This window comes from Onychostoma macrolepis, chromosome 21 (genome assembly GCF_012432095.1).
Source record: "Onychostoma macrolepis isolate SWU-2019 chromosome 21, ASM1243209v1, whole genome shotgun sequence".
In the NCBI taxonomy this organism is placed as follows: Eukaryota; Metazoa; Chordata; class Actinopteri; order Cypriniformes; family Cyprinidae; genus Onychostoma; species Onychostoma macrolepis.
In genome coordinates, this window is record NC_081175.1 from 28,617,449 (window position 1) to 28,642,969 (window position 25,521).

General features: G+C 35.7%; 1 protein-coding gene across 3 annotated transcripts; it reads right to left on the reverse strand.

Annotated features, from left to right (window-relative positions):
* Positions 1-418: 418 nt before the first annotated feature.
* On the reverse strand, positions 419-25,521 carry onecut2 (one cut homeobox 2). 3 transcript variants are annotated; one of them, XM_058758830.1, is made up of 3 exons: positions 25,419-25,521; positions 19,895-21,450; positions 419-1,009 (listed from the first exon to the last, which is right to left on the reverse strand). In XM_058758830.1, the coding sequence occupies exons 2-3, from the start codon at positions 20,994-20,996 to the stop codon at positions 723-725; spliced, it is 1,389 nt and encodes a 462-aa protein (XP_058614813.1). In that variant the 5' UTR covers positions 20,997-21,450; positions 25,419-25,521; the 3' UTR covers positions 419-722. The 3 variants fall into 3 exon arrangements, with proteins under 3 accessions (XP_058614813.1, XP_058614814.1, XP_058614815.1); XM_058758831.1 differs by lacking the exon at positions 25,419-25,521 and adding an exon at positions 22,561-22,668; XM_058758832.1 differs by having other exon boundaries at positions 767-1,009; positions 19,885-21,450.

The following is a 25,521-nucleotide window of genomic DNA, read 5'->3' on the forward strand; positions in this document are numbered from 1 at the left end:
GGGAATTTTTGGGAATTGTTATTATTTTATCAATAATAATAAACATTATTATTATTGTTGCTGTTGTTGTTGTTGTTTAAAAAGCCTATAAGCCAATTACACAGCAAAAAAACTATTTTTGGTTTTCCAGTTCAAATATCTAAAAATGCTTATTTTCTGAGGAGTTTTGTGTAAAATAATAAATATTATTGTAGATTAATATAATACATTTGTATGTTTTATAATTACATTTCAAATAATTGTTTTCCCTTTGAATTCAGTTTATTTTTCTGACCCTGTTGGCAATTTCTTTTAAAGCAAAACTCACTTAATTTTGATAGCTTTGTCAGATAAAATCTTAATATTTTTCTTTGTTTCTCAAGTAAATACTATTTGTACTTGAAAACAAGACATACTACACAATACTCTGTTAGCAGTGTAAAATATTGCATGAAATGTGACTTGGATGTGTTTTTGTGAGATTCATCCCTATAGCTTAAAGTATCTCCACACACACACACTTCAGGAAATGAAAAGCAAAGCTAATTCAAGTGAATGCAGATGTGAAATGCAGACCCTTTGGTTTTCTCTTCAGCGTTTTTCCTGACGTTTAGCTCTTTGGATGAACAGATCGGTGTGTTTTTGACTGCGACTCGAGCCGGTAAGCAGCTTCTCTCCTCTCGTTGCCCTTCGGAATGATTTTCTCCTCTTAAAAAAAACTGACCGCCATCCCCCGTGCGGGATCACGCTTTGGTACAAGTGCTGGAGGTGGACGACGTGTTGCCCGGACTCCCCTCGTCCAGCCATTTGTCCAGGCTGCGTCTGCGGGCGTTCATGAAGAAGTTGCTGACAGTGTTCAGTTCCAGACCCAGCTGCTGCGAGATGGTCAGCTGCATCTCTTTGGACGGACGCTTGTTCTCCTTAAAGATGGCCAGAAGTGTTCGCCGCTGCAGGTCTGTGAAAACCAGCCGCGATTTCTTTGGTGTATTGCTTCTGTCTTTGCTCGGGTCCTGCTCTTTTCTTTTGCACGCTTCGGGGGTTTCGTTTGTTAGAAAGGAGACACAAAAGACAGAGGAGAAACACGTTAGAATCAATCACACTTATATTCATGCATTTAGCAAACACTTAATGCAGGGTTCCAACCTACAACCTTTGTGTTATCAGATTAGAATAACATAAAAGAGAAAATACCAAAACAATTAGACTGTTATTTATGATTATTACTAGTGTTGTTATATTGTATTTTGAAATAGAATTTTTTTTTTACATTTTCATTTTAAGTTTTAGTATTTTTTTAACGTGCTTTTGTTGTTTTTCTTTTCTTTTTTTTATTTCTATTTAGCTTTAATTTACTTTTAGTTTTAGTAATTTTGTTATGTGCTTTTGTCATTTTTATTAGTTTTTGTCATTTTTAAAAAGTTATTTTATGTCATTTTCAGGCTTAGTAATTGTGATATGTGCTTTTGTAACTTTTGTTTATTTTTTAAGATTTCTAGCTTAAATTTAAATTTTATATCATTTTTAGTTTTAGTTACTTTATGTGCAAAAAAGTATCATTTTTGTTAGGTTTATATTTCATTTATATTTTTAGTTTTATTTCTATTTATCTTGAATTTATTTTTATCTCAGTTTTAATCATTTTGTTATTTGCTTTTGTCATTTTTATTGTTTTTTTTATTTCTATTTAGCTTTAATTTATTTTATTTTATTTTAATTTTGTTATGTACTTAAGTCATTTTTATTAGTTTTAATTTCAGTTTGTCATTTTGTTATTTGTTTTTGTAATTTGAATTAGTTTTTTTGTTTTTTTAAATATTTATACTTAGCTTGTGTTTATTTTTTATTTCAGTATTGTATGTGCATTTGTCATTATTTTTAGCTTTAATTTACTTTTATTTCAGTTTTTGCTTTAGCAATGTTAGTTCTTAAACTTATTTTATTTCAGAGAGTTTCCAAAATATTTCAAATGTTTAAGGTTTTCATCTAAAATTCATATTTTTTTAATAGTTTTAGTTTAGTTTTTAGTAAAGTATAACGACACTGCATTAGAACAAACCTCCCGAGATGCGTTTTAACAGATTCTCGTTCAGAAATCAGGACTCGAACAGCGTAACATCTGCTCTGTGATCAGTGCGTCTCACAGGAAAGCTGTAGATGATTTGAGGAAGCTAAAGATCCTCTCCAGGTAATTGCTTCTGCGACCACCACGATTCCCAGAGTAATTCACTCCTGTTCACCCGGAGCTGCTGGCTTTATTTTTAGGGTCTTTTATCACGATAGACTCCAGAGACCAAAAACACATGATCACCTGATAATTACCAGATAAACCAGAGCGAGAACCAGTCTGATCTACACCGACAGTATCAACAAATCAACAGATAGAGAGAGAGAGAGGGGCGAGGGATTACATACAGTACACACTAGCACTCTTTCTGCAGTATGTAAAACTTGATAGATACGAATGACCGGCAACATTTGGCAAAATGTACAGTATACAAAAGCACACAAAGCATATCCCACAATGCAATCCATTCAATTTTATCTTGCATTTCTAATTCCTTGAATCCTGTACTTATTCCTTCAGGATATAATATTTTAACTAAATTCTAATGCAGCTGCTTTATATTTGTCATTATGAAACAAAATTGCTCTCAAGATACGAGAATAAACATGCATTATTCTGTTATTTATTTGTTAATCTGCAGTTAATGTGTGTTTGGGCCCAATTTTAACATTTGACAAGCAGAAATGATTGCACCAATTTAAAAAAAAAAGACAAAAAATTAAATAAATATGAAATAAAATGATAAATTAATCAGATCTCTTCCTTGACACGTCTTTAATTAGACGGTTAAATGTTTCTTTTGTTTGTTTTTTTACACAAAACTGAATTAAAGTGCAAGACAATAAAATAAAATAAATTGACGCATTGAAATTTATGCATTAAAAACAACAAATTAACCAGAGATCTCTTCCTTGACACTCATTAAAATGCAATAAAATAAAATAAAAATGATGCATTAAAAATTATGAATTAAAATGACTTGTTTGACACTTTAAATAGACAACTAAAACTTTTTTTATTTTATTTTTTTGCACAAAACTGAATTAAAATGCAAAACAAATTATCTTAAATATAATGGATTTCTAAAATAAATGCATACCACTCATGTCATTATCTCTTATACTGTTTCACATGCTGTTTCTATAAATAACAGGCACATATAGTGCACAATAATTATACAGTAAGTGCTCTGCTAGTATTTCATTCTAGACACAGACTCGATGGTAAATACACAAACCGTCCAGCAATTAAAACATGACTTATGTGTAGCATCTGGCTTTATAATTTGTGGTGGTTTATAATTTTGCAAAGCACTTTACAGTATAGCTAAAGAAGTCAATCAATTTAAAACAGCTTTGCTTACAGTATATCTGTAGGATACAGTTCATCACGGCCTCAGGGCAGAATTTCTTATTAATGTGCATGAAAGTGTTTCTACAGTTTTAATGATTGTGGATTTTGCTGACCTGTGTGTGAGTTTGTTGCTGATCTCGGTAAACGCTGCTAAAGCTGAAGCACTTCACATAGATTTCACGCAAAACACATCGAGAAGACAAGAAAACTATGATGAAAAACTATAAATATAACAGCAGACTGTCCAACTCACAACTCAGGTGTGTCTAGAAATCATTCACCTTTAAAAAAGACAAATATTTTTGTCTTACAGTCCAACAAAAGTCTTTATCAGATCTGAATTAATTAAATACATCTCTAAAAATAGGTAAACAGTAAGTTAACCAACAGTAAGTAAAAGAATGTATAATCTAATGGGACATTTCATGCTATTTTACTGTAAAATACTTTTATAATTTACAGTGAAAAATCAGAAATTTCCTTTGTGATATTTTTTCATAATTACGTTTCTTTTTAGTTTTTTTATAATTATCTATGTAAATTAGAGTTTTGTTACATCTTGTGTTGTTAAATGTTTATTGCATTATTTTAGGGTTGTGTGTGTTGCCATGATGGTGTTTTGTGCACCTTCTATATATAAATACGTTCATAGACTTGTGGAAAAGCTACTCCTTCTCTTTTTTATTTTGTATTTATTATGGTGGTTGTCAGTATATTATAAAAAAGGTACTAAACAGATTTTAGTACTTAATTTTAGTATTTGAATTTTTATTTTAAATCATTTTTGTTTATTTAAAAAAATTAAGTTCAATCCATAAAATCACAAATTATTTAAATATATTTACTTTTATATTAAAATATTTTAAATATATATTTTAAAATATATATATTTAAATGTATTTAAATATATATTTGAATAGTTTTTTTTTTAAAATAAATGTAACATCTATTAAATTATTTTTTAATTTCCATTTTATCCAAAGATGAATAAAAATCCTGAATGCTCGACCATAATCACATCACTTCTGCCACAAATCTGCACTGAAGAATCACATGCAACAACTCAAAATACATATCAGCACTAATAATGAACTAAAACATATTTTCATCTGCAAACAACATAAACGCTACTGTTTCTACCAGGACTACACGTGTGTGTGTGTGTGTGTGTGTGTGTGTGTCAAGATTTGATTTGATTACTTCTCCGAATTAAGTATGCACAACTGAGCCTGGGCCAGATCAATAGAAATCAGGTTAAGAGCTCAATTGAGTACAAAACTATTATGTAAGAGGAAACGACGGTGTAAATAAAGGCAGACACACACGCCAGTGTGGTTTTACACAGTGTGTGTGTGTGTTTTCATTTCTGCTGCATTCACACCCTCATTACCAGACTTGCTTTCTCTTTCACACACACGCACACGCAGCGCAGACCAATTTGTCATAAAATTAAGGCGGCAGCAGGCCAAGTGTAAGGAGTGTGAGAAAGCGCAGCTCTTGCACTCAGGCAGAAGAAGTTGCTGAGCGCTGCAGACAGACGTCCAAGAGACTCGCATGCGTAAAAACGACAAAGCCCTCGCCGGCCCCTATCACAGCACGCTTAAACTAAATATTTGATAAAGACAAATGCACAGCAGTTTTCCACACTTTGCATGTATAATTGATGCAGAAACAATGGCAGCAGAAACGCAGAAGTGAGTGTTTAGGGATCTAAAACTCATTCAGTGCTTTATTCTCAACTTCCATTAACCCATTAAAGTCCAGGGCCCGTATTCACAAAACATCTTAAAGGCTAAAAGTAGCTCATAACTTGCCAATTTAGGAGAAAATCTTAAAAATAATGGGTGTGTCGGTCCTAAATTTTGTAGCCTACTCCTAAATGTTTGCTCTTAGAGTATTTCACAAAGTGCTTTAGCGCTAAAAGTAACTCCTAAATCTGTGAAATGTTAGGAGCAGTGAAGAGGAGTCCTAAGTCACTAAGACCAAGCCACATACTATCAAAAAATAGCTGTTGCCGGCAATCTGCCTCAGAACGTAAACATTTCACGTATCACCTTTGGTTTTGGAGGTTATGCATCTCCAAATTTTCCTTTGATTATATCCTTGTTTTCAGAAGCAACAGCTGTTCTTGAGTTCCAATTTTTGCATATTTACACGTTTGCATATCTTACTATCAGTCATGATTATTCTACTCTGTTAATTAAAAGGCTGTTTATATGCATATTGACTAATTGTTTACGAGAAGCACACGTGTAAGAGGCTGGCAATTAGCTGAACATATACTTGTTTAATTAGTGTTACTTAGCCTGCATTTTAAAATCTTTATCTGAATGTGGCAACATTTTTATTTTTAAACCTTTATCTCAATATGGCATCGTAATATCACGCTTTACAATATTTCTATGAATAAATATCTCCTCCCCTATCATTCAATCACGGTTATAAATATAAATACAATTCAATATAAATATTTACATGTAAATACATGTAAATATTTTCAAAATATATGCTGTATGTGTGTCTTCATAATAAATATATAAAGTACACACACATATATTATGTAAACAAAAGCTTTTATTGTTTGACAGCACGAAGGACTAAACTTCTCATTATGTATTTTTTTACACAAAAAATGTACACAGACCCACACCCACACATAGCTATGCGTGTAAAAATGAATGAGGAATGCAGTCCATCGGCCGTCCCAGCTTGGAACAATATGTTCTAAGAACGTTTCATCAACATTCTTAAGTTATGAAAACATTTAGTTCTTTGAACGTTTGAAACATCCGATTTTTAAAATGTTGTTTGTAAACTTTAAGGGAACATTCCATTTGATCATTTTGCAAACATTACAGAAATGTTACTTCTGAACGTTTTGAGAACATAAATAAATGTTATTATGGACTTTGAACAAACGTTCTATTAATGTTACTGGAAGAACATTTGTTTGTAATTTAAACAAGAAGTAATAACATTTTAAAAACATTAGATGAATGCCCAACTAAAACATTTCAGCAAAAAACATTCTGTAAACGATGTATAAATAACATTATTAAAGAACAAACAACTTCAAACAAATGTTTCTAAATGTTCTGAAACAAGTAACAACAACAAAAAAGTTACATGAATGTTCGACTAAATCATTTCAGAAAAAAACGTTCTGTGAACAATGTAGGCCCTATAAATAACATTATTAAAGAATATACTTTAAACAAATGTTCTCTGATAATGCTCTGAAAACAACTAGTCATAGCATTCAAAAAACATTAAATAAATGTCCAACTGAAACGTTTTAGAAAATTTAATTTGCCAATTTAATTCCATTTAATATTATTATTATTAAACCTTCATTTAACCAGGAATTAAAAACCATTTCAATTTACAAGAGGGTCCTGGCCAAGATAGGCAGCACATTTAGTTACACATAAAACAAAATACATTCAAATATATTACAATATACAGTATATGATTACAGTATTTGTTCCAAAGCAAGTTTACACACAAAAATGTTAATTAGAGGTGTTTGCTTTAGTCAGGCATCACTATTGGTCATACTTATCCAACATTATTTGTGCTACAAGATAGGCTCTTTTGTGCAAGCACCAATCACATTTTCATCAGAAAATGCAAACATCTAATAAGACTACCGCCACAGATTACTTACTACGATTCTGACTAATTCATTTGTTATGCAGCTAAATGGAATGATGCATTATTGTAAGAATCATCTGTTGCCACAGAGGCACATCATCATCTAGACAATCGCCGATGCATATAATTTTGATGTTTAAGATGTCAGCTTGTGTTGAAATCATGCGAGTCCAGCACAGACACACAGAGTTGATGTGCAGCGTGTTTGATCAGCAGTTGATGGCGCTGTTCACCCATCAGACCCACAGTAACACGAGCAGTGAGCGCCATTCCACTCAAAGCCTCCATATTACTGATGCTCCTCTGTCAAAACATCAGCCGTTTCATCTGCAAAACGCACAAAATCTTACTAAATTTAGTTGCAGGGTCTCAATCTTTAGCATTTTCCAAAGGTGTGCCATCATTTCTGCTGGTTATACACCATTACTAGGCCCAAATCCATAATAACTGCAGGATTATCGGACTAATGCATGTTCATTCTCATAAATAGAAAGCAATTTTGGAATCTAACATTGGGATTTAGTCCGAAAAATCCTGAAGGAATACATACAGAATTCGAGGAATTGGAATTCATAATTTGTAGCAAATCCTAAAGGATCCTATAATGAGGTCAATAAAAATCCTATAAGAAGCAAATAAGATCCTACTGGATAAACTGAACCCTTTTTCTTCCGTAAAATCCTGTTTAGGATTAGGATGCTTTAGGATAATGATACAAGATTCTATCAGCAGTCAAATGATTCTCTAATTAATATAGGATTTCTATCCTTTAGGACTGGTTTCAATTTATGATAGGAAAAAATCTATAAGCATTCCCTTCACCTAATATCCTAAATGCTGAATCATCTGAATTTAGGGAATATTTCCCCCAGCTAACAGGGAACGTTCTGGAAAGGTTCTCTCAAAGTTATGAGTAAACGTTCCTCCAGTAACATTAGTAGACTAATGTTCTCAATAATCAATAGTGCTTTTGTGCTAACATTTTATTTCTGAAACATTTCAGTTGGATGTTTGACTAACATTTTTAAAATGTAACTAAAATGGTTGGAACATTCAGAAATAAAGTCTTCATAACTTAATGTGAACATTAGCAAAACATTCTTAGAACACATTTAATAATTTTCTTAAAATATTAGAAAAAAAATTTCTGAAGCATTTACATTGGATGTTTAACTAATATTTTTTAAATGCAACTAATTTTATGCTTATGTAACGTTAAGAGAACATTCAAAATAAATATTACCATAATTTTTGCAAAATGATAAATTGAAACATTCCTCAGTATTTGCATAACCGAGAAAATGTTCATATTTTCATAGCTTAATAGGAATATTAGCAGAACATTCTCAGAATATGTCAGCACAAAAACATTACACACAGTTCACTGAATTTTTTTTACGTTTCAGTTGGACGTTTGACTAATATTTTTTTAAATATAACTAAATGTTCAGAGATTATTCAAAAGTAAAATTTTCATAATATTACAAAATAAAATGGAATGTTCCCTCAACGTTCGCATAACCAAGAAAACAAAAAATTGACATTTTGCACATTTCACAAATAACGTTTTCGTAACAATGCAAAACGTTCTTAAAACATATTTGATCATTTTCTGAAAATGTTAGCACAAACATTTCATTAATCCCATAATGTTTGCAAAAGGTTCAAATGGAATGTTACCTCAATGTTCGCATAATCAAAAATATGTTTTTAAAAAAAGACATTTTGAATGTTCAGAGAACATTTAGAAAAACATTTTCCTATAATACATAATAAAAATCATTTTAATAATAATTTTCTCGAAATGTTAGCACAAACCATTCCTAGAATGCAAAAGCATTCAAAGAATGTTTTTAAACGTTTTTGTTGGATGTTCAATTAACATTTTTTAAATGTAATTACTTGTTTCAGGAAGTTTAGAGAACATTCAAATGTAACATTCCCTTAAAGTTTCCAGCTAATAGAATGAAATATGGAACATTTGCATAATCAAGAAAACACATTTTGAAACATTTAAAAAAACTGGACATTTTAAACATTCAGATGTAACATTTTCATAACACTCTTCTCTTTTGTGAGCTGGGTCAGTTGTCTTTGTTGTGCACGAGGCAGCTGTACTTTCTCCTTTTGTTCGCTCTAGTAAAATAAAGGATCAATGTTTACTTCCTAAACCGAGCTCTCTTTATGAGGCCCTGATGGCTTTCTGTTCAGTGCTGCTCTGGATAAAAGCTCCAGACTGCAGCTTTTGTGGAGCAGTGAATTTCCCCGTCATCATTTGGTATTCTGCTTACTGCGGCCGAAAGAATCACTCACACACACACACACACACTCACACGGAGACGCAATCTCAGCCGTCAATGGGCATCCACGCAACACTGACTCCATCAGGACGGGCTCTCATGGCGCTTTACAGTGCGATCAAAAAAGCAATTATATTATTCAAAAGGATTTACCATTCCCGTGGTGGGAGAGGGGTGTCAACTTTGGGCTTTTCTAAAAGGGGTAGAGTTCAATCAATCCGATCAATACCTCAGGTTTCCCTGGCCTTTCATCAAACGGGTAAAAGCAGGTCTCACACCTCTGGTTTATCTTTCCTCGCTGGCAAATGTAAATCAATGTGTGTGAGAGGAAACGTCCAGTGGAACGGTCCTAACCACATCGGCGTCGTTCGCTCGGATCCGAACGCTTTCCGCGATGCCTTGAAAGACCCGGCCATATGAAATCGATCAGTTCTTGCCTGTATTGAGCATCAGCTTACACCTTCAGTAATTAACGAGGAACCCAAAGACCAGCCGGTTTCATCAGCCTATATAATTTAATTTGAAGTATAGAAAAATCCTAAAGGAATGCTACTGATGGTTAATGGAAAAATTTGGAAACACTACAACATAAATCAAATACAAATTTACTCAAATTATTTTCAATTCAACTGGATGGACTGAAATTTGGGGAGAAAAAATTAAAAATGTAATTTCTGTTTGTTATGAAAAACATCAAGCAAAATGCATGGAAATGCATTGAAAAAACAACAAAAACAGTAATAAATAAACTATAACTGTGCAAAGGATTGCTAATGGAATATGTATCATAATTTGGAAGCAAAACCGTAAAAAAAAAAAGTGCTGTCTAAGATCTTCAGAAATTTAGAGAATAAATTAATTTGTCCTCATTTGTAAGTCGCTTTGGATAAAAGCATCTGCAATATTATACATATGTGCATATGTATATGTATATGTATTAGATGGTATATGGCCATATCAAGGCTATTGGCATTAGCCAAAAATTTTTTTCATAAAACAAACAAACAAAAAAAAAAGTGTGAATTTTTAACAATTATTATTTGTTATTATAATACATATCAATATATTGTATACTGATAAACACAGTAAATCTTATTTGTCATTTTAGGACTGAATCCATATTCCATTATCATTCCTGAAGGATTTTTAGACCTTTAAATGTATTCATTTTCACTTTATATATTCACATAATCAAAAATCAGTGCCACATTTTTACATCTCTGTTTAATGTGCCTAACTCCGACTCCATTTCTCTGCACATTATTTTCTATCACCTAAAAAAAAAAAAAAAAAAAAAAAAAAAGCACAACAAAAACAAATGCAAAACACATCAAACATTAACATTAAGCAACAGCCCACACGGCCTACATGACGTCAGCGGATAAGGAACGTCTTTTCAGAGTTAGAGCAAACCATTACATTTTACTGCAATAAGATGCACCGATGAATCATTCCCTATAAAACCATGAACATGCATTAAGGTAAATTTCATGTTGACTGCAGTCTTCACATCAGACGCAGTAGTTTTACTCTGCCAGTTCTCTCGGTACATTATGTCCATGACTTCACAAAAACAAACCGCTGTCTGATCACTACTGAATTATACATGCAGATGCAGCTGAAGCTCGTTTCTGAAGACAGAAGCAGAAAACCTTGAGATCTGATGCTTCGTATGATCTTAAAAATGCAAGACAAATCAAAACTGAGAATTAGTGATCAGCCAAAATGGGTGCAGATATCTAGAGCGATTTAAACACTTACTTTACAATATTTACATAAAATGTATTGAATTAGACTGTCAGTAGATTTTATATATCAGGGTTATTATAGTTAACTAAAATTAAACCATTAAAGCAATTTTGTTACTTGAAATAAACATTCACTGAAAAATAAAAAATAAAATAAACATAAAACTTAACACAAAAATAACATTACTAAAACTTTAAGGAAAAACAAAAGGAAAACAAACATAAAAATAAAAACTAAATGAAAACAATTAAAATATTAATAAAATGATAATAGCATCTCAAATATACTATGTTGCTGTATATGCTATGCTGTAACAACACTGATATGACATGTAGCCTAAATAGAATTAATAGAATCAATAATCTAATGAAATAAAAAATGAAAATAAGTCAATTAATCAGCCTGGTTAATATTGCTCTATCACTAATTATAAGTCAAAGTTTGCTCGTCTAAAACAAGTAAATGCAAATGACTAAAACTAGTTTAAATAAAACATTCCCTACTCAATTTTGCTAGCTAAAGCACTTGTAATGCCATAATCTTTAAATGTCCAGTCACATGCATCTTAAAGTCATCAGATTTACATGAGGGAGAAAAAGCAAGAGATACAGTTCAAAGAAAGCGAGAGAATGAGAGCCAGGGGCGGGTGGGGGGGGTGACATCGGATCAATATTTCGCCACAAAACACGATCAGTAATGATGTTTTCACTTGTTCGCTGAAACCTCCCCATAACAGATGAGAGAAAATCATTCTTTTTTTAATTCGGCTAGTGTTTCATACTCTCACAGCCGTGCGATCTCTCATGCGAACGCCGGGCCGCTCAAATGCTTCCGATCTCAACATCAACCATTTTCTAAGCATACGCTCTTCTGGAAGTGGCCTGTGTGTGTGAGTGTGTGTTAGAGCGAGAGGACTTGCTAAATGCATTATGCTGTAGTCTTGCACTTAGCTGTGTCATTCTGTGCATGTGCGGATATCCTTAATGTGTAGGCCGGACACCTCGCCGAGAGATGGAGGAGGGGAAGGAAAGAGAAACTGAGAGAGAGACAGAGTCATGTGTTCTCTTCTCTGCAGTGGATCATCTTGCTTGAGCCAGAACTAAATTCATAACCCCAAAATTATTTGTTCAAATGCATCACATTTAGATATCAAGTATGTGCATGTCTGAAATACTGCAGGATCTTTTCTGCAATGAATGTCTTTATATCAACTGGTGTTTTTTGGTGATTATTTGGAAATAGTTCTATCATTTAAAACTATACTGTTTGTGTATACTGTTACTGTTTAGTGTTTGTGTATCTTTCTTAACAAATAAACAACACTTGCTGTGATATTTGATATCTAATGCAGTGACATTCAGACAATTTTAAGGCAATAGGGTAAAAATTCTAACAAATAGATAATACATACTTCCCCAGTTGATTAATCACAGTACATTAAGACAATTGTTTTGTAGTACAAGTTTTTGACATGTTCAAATATGCAAGAGAAGCCTTATGTAATTAAATATGCAATCATTTGCATGAAATTCCAGAAAATTATTCAGAACATTGGATAAAGCCAGGTACAACATTCTTGTTTTATTTTGCTGATACATTAGAGGTGAAGGTTTTTATAGAGGGAATTTTGGATATCTCCTTTTTTCACTCAAGAAATCAGAAAATACTGTCAACAGTCAGAAAAAAAAAATTGTCCATGTTTTTAAGAATAAAATGTTACAGAAATCAAAGCAAATGATATATGAACAAACCCCTCAGTACAAATCTTCAGAATATAGAGAGGAATAAAACTGCAAAGTTTGGTGCATGTAAGTTCTGCTGAAGTGGAGACAGAAACTCTAAGCCTTTAAAAATATGGATTTTTGCCATGTTTTTAGGAATAAAATGTTATAGAAATCAGTGTGAATGATATAAAAACAAACCCCTCAGTAAAAATCTTCAGAATATAGAGAGGAATAAAACTGCAAAGTTTGGTGCATGCAAGTTCTGCTGAAGTGGAGAAAAAACTTTTAACATACGTACTGAAACTGAAATCTACAGACGCAAATAGGTAAAGTGTAATAAAATGAATTTTTTTGAAATGTGTATTTTGGATGTTTTCTTTCCAATTGTCTGAAAGACGTTTCATGGAAGAAAAACAGCCCAAAATCTTGACCAATGCATGAAACAAAAACAGTGCTTTTGCCTGAAGTATCCTTAAGTGAGACACAATTGTACAGATACTTTCAGGGTCACTGTATCTCTTGATCTCCATGAGGAACAGAACAAATGTTCTCGGATCAAGTGAATAAAAGGTCAGAGTTCATCTGGGTCTGAAATGATGACATCAGCGGTACAAAGGACAGAAACATCAGCACACTGATAGAGCCAATCAGAACGTTCACAAACGGTGTGTTGAAACAATGCTGATGAGTAACACTCGTCAACAACATCAGTCAATGATCCAATCAGCTTCACAAACACACTGAATGCTTACAAATGCACAAAAGTGCCACAGGTAAATAAGCAACACTGATTACTTAGGTATTTTTGTTATCCGTATCTTTGTTTGGCAAGAAGCAACCCGTCTTAAAAGTACACAAATCTGAATTGCATCACATCCTAAACTAAAAACTCTGTCATCCTTCATACAACCTTCATGCAGATCCAAACCCATGTTTGTTTGTGTTTAATGCAATTCCAGCTTCTGTGGCTATTTGCATGGTGAGAAATATATGGCTGGATTTGGCTTAACTCTGTTAAAAATCTCTTCAAAAGAGTTGATCCAAACCCAAAGACTTTTTCCATCCTTAAAAGATAAAACAGATATTCATGCAGCTTATTTCCATACAAAAAGACACATTTAAAACATTTAGCTACTGTCTCCATTTAGCAGCTCCAACAATAAAAAGAACACTAAATCATATCATTAATTCGTACTACGGCATATTAATGTTTTACAGTATGGTTTTCTGGAGCTTGAAAGACATGACCATGAACTGTTGTATGCAAAAGGGTGGCATAAAGATGCAGGATTTCTCTTTTTGCATTAAAAGGAATATATTCCTAAAGTTTTTATTATTAGTATTATTTTGCAAGTATTTTTGCAACGCCAAAGTCATGGGTTACATTCCTAAGGAATGCAATGCAATGACCTGCCAAATGAATAAACATAAATGAACAAATTAATAAAAAGGGTTTGGAACGACATGTAGGTGAATAAATGATGGCAGAATTTGTTATCTATTTCTCTAACAAAAGCTCTATTTAAAAGAACATAAGACCCAACTGTAAATAAATGGCCATGTTTTATTACGTAAACTCTTATCAGCTTCTAGAAAAGCAAACATGAACCTTTCTCTTTCCTCATAGCTGAAGTTAAAAGTTGCCTATTCTTTTCAGCAGGCCACAGCAGAGTAAGAGACATGACGGTGTATAAACTGAAGAAAAAAAACTTTTACATGTTTTAAATTAAATAAACTTTATCATTCTGCCCACACAAGTTCATTTACATCATTCATCTACGGATCATCAACATGAAAACTGCTGGAACGCAAGAAAAAAACCCAAATAAAAAGAAAAACTGACAGACAAATGAATCCCCCAAAGACTCGCTCCATAAAAACATGTTTTGGCTCACTGTTCGTTTACCGACAGCAGCATCACGGGCCGTTTTGTGGGGCTGAGAGACCAAAAACTTTGCCCTTTGCTCAGGCCGTTGCTGACGGCGATCTCCCAATCACAAGACATTTCAGCCTGACACAGAGATAATCACATCACTTCACCTCAAAACTAAAAAAAACAACCTGCTACTGCATGAACGCACGCTTCAGAAATCTGCTGGAAAATACCTACTGTGAGACGCACAAGTCAGAAACATCTGGGATTTAAACATGGAAATACAGTTTTAGGATTTTGAACATTTTAAAACAAAGCAGTTCTGAGCTTTTTCCCAAGCATTTTCAACTTTTCATTAAAAATTACTATGCTGGTATCATTTGCAATGACAAATGTTGAAATAATTTTCTGATTTTTAGATCCCACTATACAGTTTATCTTACAGCTTTTTTTTTTTTTAAATATCTGAACTGTTCAGACAGCTATAGATGAGTAAAATACATACATATATATATATATATATAAACATGAAACCATATCAATGTGTCTCTGGAATATATAAGTGAAACACAGATGCGTGTGAGTTTGTCAACCACATTTAAGCATATTCAAAGGCCTCTAACTGAAATTTCAGTACTAAATTATCATGATTAAATTTAAATGAATTTACTTTGTCTAAAATATTAAAGAAAGCAATCGGTAACACTTCGCAATAAGGTCACACAGTGAGCAATCATCTTTAACAACATTTATTACTCTTTCTTAATGTTAGTTAATAAAAATAATTTTTTTTGTTAGTTCACAGATTTTTAAAAAAGTATTTGTAAATGTTGAAATTAAGTGCAATTGAAGTATTGTTCATTATTAGTTCATGTTAACTAATGAAACCTTATTGTAAAGTGTTACTGCATAATCGTAATAATACAACGGGCAATGCTGTGTTTTTTTTCTTTCTTCATAAAATAATGTTAAGACATCTTCCATGAGATTGGATTAGTCTGCTTTCTGTATCAAAAGCAGCTTGACCACAATAACAAGAGTATCTGATAAACCAGTCGGGCCCAATCATATTTCTGCCGGGATTATTTCACTCTCTTGGCCCGTGTTACACACTTATTGGGTTGAGAAGAGAATCTCATCACTAAAAGGTCCCTCAAAGCACCGCAAAGCCATTATAATTATCAGACGCCGTCCTCTCTGGAGCCACGAGGCGCGTCGCCCCGGTCTTTGTGTGAAGGTCACCGGGCGCATCGTTTTAACGCCGGCCTCCTCCACACAGAGCCAGAGTGATTAAACATCCTCTGGAAAACATCTACGCTCGGTTATGCGTTGATTTCGCGTCTCATCCGGGTGGCTTCATCAGCTTTAATGATCCTTTTAAACAAGCACGGCTCAGAATAGCCCGCCAGGAGTCTTTTTAGCACAGAGTCAGTCGGCTTGCTGGGAACGTTCTTCCAGCGTCAGCTTTACTGGAACAAGTCCGGATCGGGTTCCAGATCAATGCGAACTGGGTGCACACGTTTATGTTATTGTTGCCAGCATTAATGCCCTTTTAATCTTTAAGAGATTACCCGCATCGATCCGCCATCGTTCAGCAACACATATTTGTTTGAGAAAGTGACATAACTAGCACACATTACTGAACGACAGGACGAAAATAAACAGCAGCGCTGGCCTGGGATTTTGATCTCTTTGTCCTGGTTCTGCCCTTTGAGAAGTCCAGAAAACAACACACTAACAACAATGATGCCCGATTGGCCCAGCATTCAAAATATTGCTGATTATATAGCCTTTGCTTTGCATCTTTGCTTTCACTTTATATTCAAATCTTACAAATTCATACATCTGACGCAACCTCATTGTGACAGTATACATATTCCAACTGGATATTCTAACCAGTCACTTGCCGATATATCGGCCAGGTCATTTGGGGTCTACTAAGCACTACAAAACTCATAATGTTTAAGAGAATTTCATATGTAAGAAAAATGTATAGTTTCATAGTGATTTAAATAGTTAAAATACTATTATCGGTTATGTAAATCAGCTTTATCGACCAACCTCTTCTGTAGATATCGGTATTGCATTTGCCATTAAAGAACCATATCGGTCAACCATTACTATATAATATACAGTGGTGCCCAAATGTCTAAGACCACATTGAAAATTCAGGGGTTTTTTATGCAAACATGCAAATAAACAATAATTTACAGTGGCGTAAAAATGTCTCAGACCACATCAAATATTTGGGATTTTTGACATGCAAACTTGAAAATAAATAAAAAAGGTGACCAAATATCTAAAATGTACAATTTGTTCCCATGCAAATGCATAAATAAATGATTATATACAGTAGTGTTCAGATGTTTGAAACCACATTGAAAATGTTGGATTTTTCCATGCAAATATGGCATTAAATAATAATTTACAATGGTGTCCAATTATTTGAGACCAAATTGAAAATCTGGGCTTTTTTTCATGCAATCCTATAAATAAACGCTTTCTGGATATTTAAAAAAAAAAAAATGCAAATGATGTGAAAATGAAAAAAATATTGGAGTTGTTGCAACATAAGGATCAAATGTCACAGTAAATGAGTGTCATCGATCATGTGACTCTTTGTACAGATGGTCAGATTTCCTGAAGATGCTCTTTCATGATGGAGAACATGATCAAGTTTTGTTGCTCCAATGCACTAATGCAATTAATTTTTCATTTCAACTTTCACTCAAATTGGTATTCTGTTAATATACTTTTGTAAATAAACATTCTGTATTAAATGACAAAAATGCAAGTGCTCTCAGACTTTCAGATATTTTATATATTCCCTGTCTCTCTTCAATTGGAAAGCAAAATAGTCATTTGCAGAAGCCCAAATCAGGAGAGACGTCTCTCCGAATGCAGTCTGGCATGGGCTGGAGGTATATTTATCCATCTCCAGAGCTCTTATTTACGGGCTGAGACCCCGTGTTTCTCCAGCACTGGCAGCACTTTTTCAATCTCCTCTGTCCTGACTCGTATAACAGCGCTTGTCCCCTTTGATCATTTACTTAATAAAGTTGTTTGTCCGTGGCGGACGGCCCAGGCCGAGGTTCGTCTCGATAGCTGATTGCCTGCGCCGTGTTACTGGAATGAGGTCCAGTCAGACGTCACGTTTGATTTGACTAAATTAATAGTGCAAAGACAGGCTTGTTTTCTCCAGTGACATCAGGCACCTGCACCGCTATGCTTAAAGAAGACCAATAAGTCATCAAATCGTGTACCTTCAAGTGAGAGTATATAATGGGGTTCAAAAATGTTTTTTGTTGTTTTTACATTTTCTACATTATTTAAACAACATTTAATTAAATGACTTTAATGACAAGTTGGACTCTAAAAGTGCAAAACCTGAAGATCATGAACGTCTTCAATCAATGCGAGGAAATCGGACCGTCTGTACAAAGACTCACATGAACGACACTCATTTACTTACATTCGATTAGTCACCTAAATAAATAACTACTTTTTGTTTGAAATTTTCCACAAAACTTCATTTATTTGCAGTTTAAATATTGTTAAATAGAATATTTTAATGTTTTGTTTAAATTTACTGTTGTCTTTGGTGATTTTTGGACCTCACTGTAACCCTAATATGAAAATAATTTCTAAGTATTTTAATCTAAAGTCAGTTATCAACTGTTTAGCATTATATTACGCTGATTAATATGCAAGAAGTTACAAATTTAACTCAAAACTATAAAGGTTCTTTATTGGCATTAATGGTTCCATGAAGAACCTCTAAATCAATGGAATCTTAAATGTTCTTTAGAATTTTAAAATGTTCTTCACACTATTTGAGACGGTTCTTTGAGGAACCAAAAACGGCTCTTCTATGGCATCGCTGTGAAAACCCTCTGTGAAACCTTCATTTTAAGAGTGTAGCTCTGAGTCAACATTTACATGCATGAAAACAAAGCGGCCAGCAATTCTCTCTGGGTCAGACATTTCTGATGTCATGACGTGCAACTCCTCTAACAGCCTATTTTTGCTTCATTATTTGCGTCTCCTCTCTCCTCCAAAACACCGAACAAAAGGCAGGTGCCGGGCTGCACATCTCTGCCTGTTTAACCCAAGACAAGGTGACGTTTTGTGCGTTGAGCTGAGGGTCACGCAGAGATTTCTATCAATAATTCATCGAGCCGCTGCAGCCTCTGTTCTTCTTTTCAATTCCCCTGCAGATCACATAATACCTTCCCCCCAACCCAAAGCCATCTGTGAGACCAGAGCCCTGCAGGGAAACAGCATTAAAGCGCCTACGCCAACATCTCAAAGCACAGTTCTGCTTAAAATTGCATTCTTGATGAAAGAAAATGCATTTGTTCGCTTGACAAAACAATGGCCTTCTGTGGCCGATCACATAGTGCATTTCATTAGCTGAACAGAATCATTATATGCAAAGAATCAATGATGGCATGTTTTGACAAAGATGCTCGTGTTTTGGTATGTGATTTAACAGCTCAAACACGCACTCCTTCTCCGATCCTTTTGTTGACACTTAAATGCATTGTTCTTTAAGGGAGAGATGCACAGTTTGTCTGTTTTTCTCAGCTGAAGTTAATGTACAGGCTCGCTCACTTGTGTTGCACAATGCATGAGGCATCAGAGCTGTCCATTATTTCAGTGAATAATTGTGCATCACCCTACAAATTAAAAATCAATATGCACCAAGCTTTTATTTTAATGCACTGATAGGATGCTCTTCAACAACAAGACACCGTCTCGGACACCTCGCACGCCAAACTACAAAATTCAAGTCTTGCTTTTTCTTCATCCGAACAAAGGAAAAGGGGGTCCTGCACCGCCCATCGCTAGAGGGGGCAACACGCCTGATGTAGAGGGGCAGGAGGGGAATAACAGACCAGTAATTACCAACACATCCCTATTCAGCACCTCTCTGAAAGCTTTTCTTTGACTGAGAGAGAGAAAAGAGACCGAAGCGGCTCTTCCAAAGCATGCACTTGCAACATTTCAAAAGTAAATAAAGACCGGAAAAACTAAAAACGTAAGCGGAGCGATACATTGTTTCACTCCTGACGTTCGAAATAAAAGAAAAGCGCCGCGCGTCTGCGAGTCAGTGAAACGTTGTACACAACAAACGCTCGCGCCAAAGCCTAGAAATCGCCACAGGAGATGTTCAAAAGCAGATACCTTGTCTTACCTGCAAGCCGAAGGGCCGACATCCTCTGAAACTCGGGCTCCTGTAACCACTTCCACATGCGGCGAAACGTTTCGCGGCCGGACTTGAGTTTACTCCAGGGTTTGGGGTTCCGTAGCAGGTCGGAGAGCGTGCCCTGCGAGCGGCACAGCACCCGCTGCGCGAAGATGGCCTGCGGGATGCTGTAGCGCTTGAGCTCGGCCGTGATGCGCTGCGCCACTTCCTTGGTGTTGATCTCTTCCAGCTGCCCCGAGCCGGAGCCCGGCGCTCCGGAGGAGGAGGAGGAGGAGAGCGGTCTGTCCCGGTTGGAAGCCAACACGGGCCCGTGGGATTGAGGGTGGCCCGGATGCCCGTGCATCCCGTTGAGGTGCGGCGGGATCATGCCCGCCGCGGGGCCACCGAGGCCTCTGGAGAGGTGCTGGTCACTTCTGGCCAGCATGGCAGTGTGCGCGTCGAAGTTGGAGCTCAGCATCTTATCGTGGCTGTGCGCGCCGTAGTTGTGGAGCGTCTGCTGCGCGTTGTGGATGGAGCCCAAGCCGTTGCCCAGAGGGGACAAGCTCTGCCCCATCCCGCTCATGTCTTTGTGGTAGGGGCTGTAGAGGTTGTTCATGGCTGGTAGAGTCCTCTCGTCCCGCATGAGGGTGAAGCTGCCGCTCACGTTCCCAGAGAAACGCTGGTGGTGATGGTGGTGATGGTGCGGATGGTGGAATTTGTCGGACACGGTGGAAATCGGCGGCAGGGGCTGTAGAGGGGTCAGGGTGGTGTAGGTGCCGCTCATCCCGGATGGGGAGGTGTCGCAGGGCATGCTCATGGCGTGATGGAGCGGCAGCGAAAGCTCGGGACGGTACTCTCCTCCTGCGCCGCCGCCGCCGCCGTCCAGAATCGAAGCCATGCTGGAGACCATCGCGGAGCGCGACGGCGCCACGGTCAGATCCTGGTGTATCCGCAAGGAAGCCCCCGGATTGCGGTTGTGATGGGGGCTGTGGCTGCTCATCAAGTCCTGCTCATGGCTTAGGCTGCCAATGTCCATTGTCATCTCCGGGTTCATGGCGTACGCATCCAAATCCTTGGCCAGGCATCGATAGGCGTTATAGGCAGTCTTCATTCAGTCCATTGATTTATGTCCAGCTTTGTGCCAGGGATGGGTTTCTCTCCGTATTTGTTTTGCTTTTTTTCGTCCTCTCTCTCTCTTGCTCTCCTAAGGCCTCTCGGGTTTTTCCTCCTTTTTTAATAAATAAAAAACACCGATCTCTATCAGACGGGCCAGTGCTGATTTCTCCCCATGTCCGAGCCCTCTACTCCTCCTGCGTCTTCTGTTTGGGCAGCTGTAGGTGTTTGGGGTGGGCTTGCTCCGCGCGCACCCGACCCTGCTGAAAGGGGAGGAGATTTGGCCTTGATTGACGCGCCAGCGGTCCAATCGCGTTCCTCGCCAGCGCGCCTCTGGCCAATCGCTGACGCTTTCACGAAGCGGTTCGGAGTCGCTGGCTTTGCATCTGGAATCGCGCGTCAGACGGGCGCTCCGCTGTCATTGCAAACGCATCGTTTATCCGGTTCATCCTCTACGAAACAACACAAAAATATAATCACATGAACAAGTCTATTCAAAATCCTGTAATATAACTGTACACTCTCAGGTTAAAAGCTACTAGGGGTAAAAGGCACATCTTTGTAACTTATTTACCCCCAAAGGGCACATATTAGTACCTTAAAGTTACACTTTTAGTGTACACATTAGTACTTTTTGAAGAAAAAAAACAAGGAAATTCTATAGGCTTTATTTTGTGCATCGTCGTGCATATTGAGCAAATTACTAATTATTTGTTTTTTTCTGTTTTTACTTCGATGGATCAATATCTATCTATCTATCTATCTATCTATCTATCTATCTATCTATCTATCTATCTATCTATCTATCTATCTATCTATCTATCTATCTATCTATCTATCTATCTATCTCCATTGAATTTAAACACAGAACACCTGCACATACTATACGTTTAAATGTTGTCTTTTTTCCCGTGTTTTCTGCGAATGAACCATTAATTTAATTCTTCCTCATTACATGCGTTACATGCATATTTACAAGATTAATTATGCATATTAATTTTGGGCTCTGTAAATATAAATGCACACACTGTAAACAGGAGCCGATCATTCTCTTGTTTGTTTTTATAAAATTTTGCAAGGGTTGTTTTAAGGCTTTATTCTGTTTCCATACACAATTTTACACCGCGTTAAATTCTATGTCTAAAAAAGAATCCAAATTTGCAGTGCGTGACTTTTAGACAAACAAAAGAAGTGTACTTTGTAAGCTCTGCGTGTTTGTTTTAAACCTCAAATCATATCCTTCTCGCGTTAGAGTTCTTCAGTCTAAATCGATCAATCCACTCGCTCAGTAACTTCTTTTACGCGCATTATGGTCTGATCCGGCTTGCAGTGATTCAGAAGTAACAGATTTCTCGAATGCCGGTTGCTATTTTGTTTGGAGGATGCGCAGATGTTGCTTTTGTTTAAAGCGACTGTAATTAAGGATGAGCGACAGAAGTCTGAAAAGCGTGACCTATTTTTCTTTTGATCAGCTGTCAGAGGAGGAGCAGGAGGTGCAGGGGGCCCAGTGTCCTCCTCGAGCCTTTCAGCTGCCACAAATTGGAGGAAAAGTGTCTGTATACCTGCTGCAGGAGATGCAGTGACGGACACACACGAGCTTGATTCCTGCTCTGATGTTCTGCGAGAGCTTTTGTGCTGCTTGGCTTTGGCGCGCTCCACCTATAATGCGAAGAATCACTGACTGAAAAAGGCCCTTATTCATGTCAAAGAAAATCGATATTTGAAAGAGAGAGAGAGAGAGAGTCTCCAACGTGGACGTTGTTTTCTTTGCGTATAAAAGACCAACGCCAAACGCACTTTACCAGCTTTACACTCAACAACCGCAAATTAACAAACGTTCACTCTTAAAAAAAGAGCGATTTTTATGATATTAGTTCCATTTAGAACAGTTAGTATTTTTATTATACATTAGTCTATTTAACAGGCTTTTATAGAACCTAAAAACACTTTTTACAACATTCACAACAGTGAAATCACCAAAACACACGAAAACAGAAAATATGCCTATTATGCATTGACAAAACTGTTGCATGTTTTATAAATTGTTTCTAATTTTCTAAATAATCATAATAATAAATAAATAAATATAGAAAAATGCCAAAATTTGCAAATTTAATTTACACTTTGTGGGCCACTTTAACTTGACTTAAAAAATAGATAATGGAGTAGAAATGATTACAAATATGTTTCATTAAATGGCTGGAAACAGATGACATAATGATGATAAACATTTTTTTTTTCTTAATAGTCAAGTGGGCATATATGCAGAAAAACCTAAAATTCCCAAATAGCCTCTCAGAATAAGACAAATATAATTTTAAAAATCAACATACACCTACAATACTACATAAAACAGTTAAAAGTCAAAGACCTGGTTTCACAGACAGGGCTGGGACTAAACCAGGATTAGGCCATGGTTCAATTAGGACATTTAAGTAATTTTTTATAAAACATGCCTTAGAAAAAAACATTACTAGTGAGCATCCTGAGACAAAACAACGGCACTGCTATATTTTAAGATCAGTCGGTGCAAGTTTATTTCAGTTGAAACAGCTCAGATTTACATTTTAGTCTAGGACTAGGTTTAAGCCTTGTCTGTGAAACCGGGGGATTAATAAAGATTTGACACTATTTAAATCCATTTAGTTTAGTTTTTTTTATTTTTTAAATGCAAAACAATTCTTGTTTTCTGTGAGATTTTTTTATATGCATCTGATTGCAACATCAAACCGATAAATACTCTGATTAATGTATGCATTTAAAAAACAAAAAAACAATAATGTAGGCTATAAAGATTTACAGTAACAAAACTGTACGAACGTTCAGATGTGATGAGATTAACTCATCTTGCGTTCATCTAAATGGATTGAGTGTAAATGAAACACACTTCAGTTTGTTATTATGATGCATCATTTCTTCTTTCAAACTAAAAGCTGAAGAAGCCCGAGTGACTCTTCGATTGGGACAGTGATTTTTTATTTTTTTTTCTCGCCCTGTCTTTCCTCATTTCTGTCGCTCTCTGGCCATCTGCTGTGTAAGTGCAGCACTATTGATCAGAATCAATGCGCCTCGGACCCCATGATGCTGCCGTTACCGTCCTGCGCTGCATCTGTTCGGGGCGCGTACAGAGATCCGGCGGCTCTCGGTAAGTCTCCGACCTTCCTCCAGCATTGAACGCGGCTGAAATGCGCTTCTTTTGCTCGTAAATGCGCTTTTATCCGAACCTGCGCGGCGCACATCACATTACAGAGAAACGTCCACGAGCTCCGTCTGAATTAGTCTCGAGACGAACGGAAAAATTCAACCAGTGTTTTAATATTTTTTACAGTCTTTATGCTCGGCGAACATAACATGTTAACCTGCTGTTACAAAACACTTTTGGTTGGACTTTTTAACTTTTACAAAGATGAGGTTTGTTTTCTGATATTCTCAGTGATTTCAAATGTAATTTAATTTGAATATACCGCGTTAAGAAACATGTTCAGACGAGAGGCATGTCATGTCATTTTGTTGGCTGCAAATATTCTCATTCTGTGAATTTTATTTACATAAAATATCAATATAATTCTGATGTCAAGCAATACAATAACTATCAGATCTAAGTGTATTATTATTGTTTTATAGTTTGTTGTTATTTTATTGTAGCTAGTTATAGGCCTATTATTAATATTATGCATTATTATATTTTACTGGAAATGAAGATGATTTTAATGCGACGAACTGAAATACACGTCCTGTCTCTCAAGGGGCCTTGAGATCTGTACCTATACGACAAAACTAAACAAATTCACTTTTTAAAGGTTAAAATAAGAGATTTGAAAATCTGTGGTGAGTTTACACGTCACAAGACTTTCAGAAAACACACACACACACACACACACTGAAGGCAGTTGGTTTGAGTCTGTTGTTCGGATCTTGTCGTGCATGAAATGCTTTAACAGGTGCTCAGAGATTTTTTTTTATTCTCTAATTAAGTTCGACTGAAGTCACGAAGTTCCACAGGCGTGTAAATCTGTGTGCACGACTCATATCTCACATGACAATAATGTTTTGAATAATGTAATACATTAGTGAGAGATCTGTGTTTAGAATGCGGCATTAATTCATACAATTTTCGCGTTTTTTGTTTTTAACCTGAAAAATCAGACTAAAATTAGTCATGCATAATTTTAAAATTTGACACGATGATCATTTATTCCCTATTTAAATTTTTAAATGACTTAAAATTCTGTCGCATTTACAAAAGGGTTATGATTTCTTTTGATGAGCAATTTCAAAACAAACACTCATTTTGGTTAGTGAACCTTAAATAGGCCTAGTTTAAAAATTACATTTGAAACTATATTATTTTGAAGACTTAATGTAAGCTTACAAAGGGTTTAGAAACACAACACGACGTTAATATCTGACATAACATTACCTTTTGTCCGTGGTCTTATTCTTCCTGACGTTCACACGACATGAGTAGCCGTTTATTTTTTGTCACGTGATTAAATAAAGTTGTTAACTTAATTTTGTTGTTA

What these genes read in the sequence shown, in the direction of transcription:
- onecut2 (XM_058758830.1), bottom strand. Translation starts at nt 20,996, where the DNA reads ATGAAGACTGCCTATAACGCCTATCGATGCCTGGCCAAGGATTTGGAT. An exon ending in GTCGGCCCTTCGGCTTGCAG is followed by an intron (nt 1,010 to 19,894) that starts GTAAGACAAGGT and finishes AAACCCCCGAAG; the next exon opens with CGTGCAAAAGAAAAGAGCAG.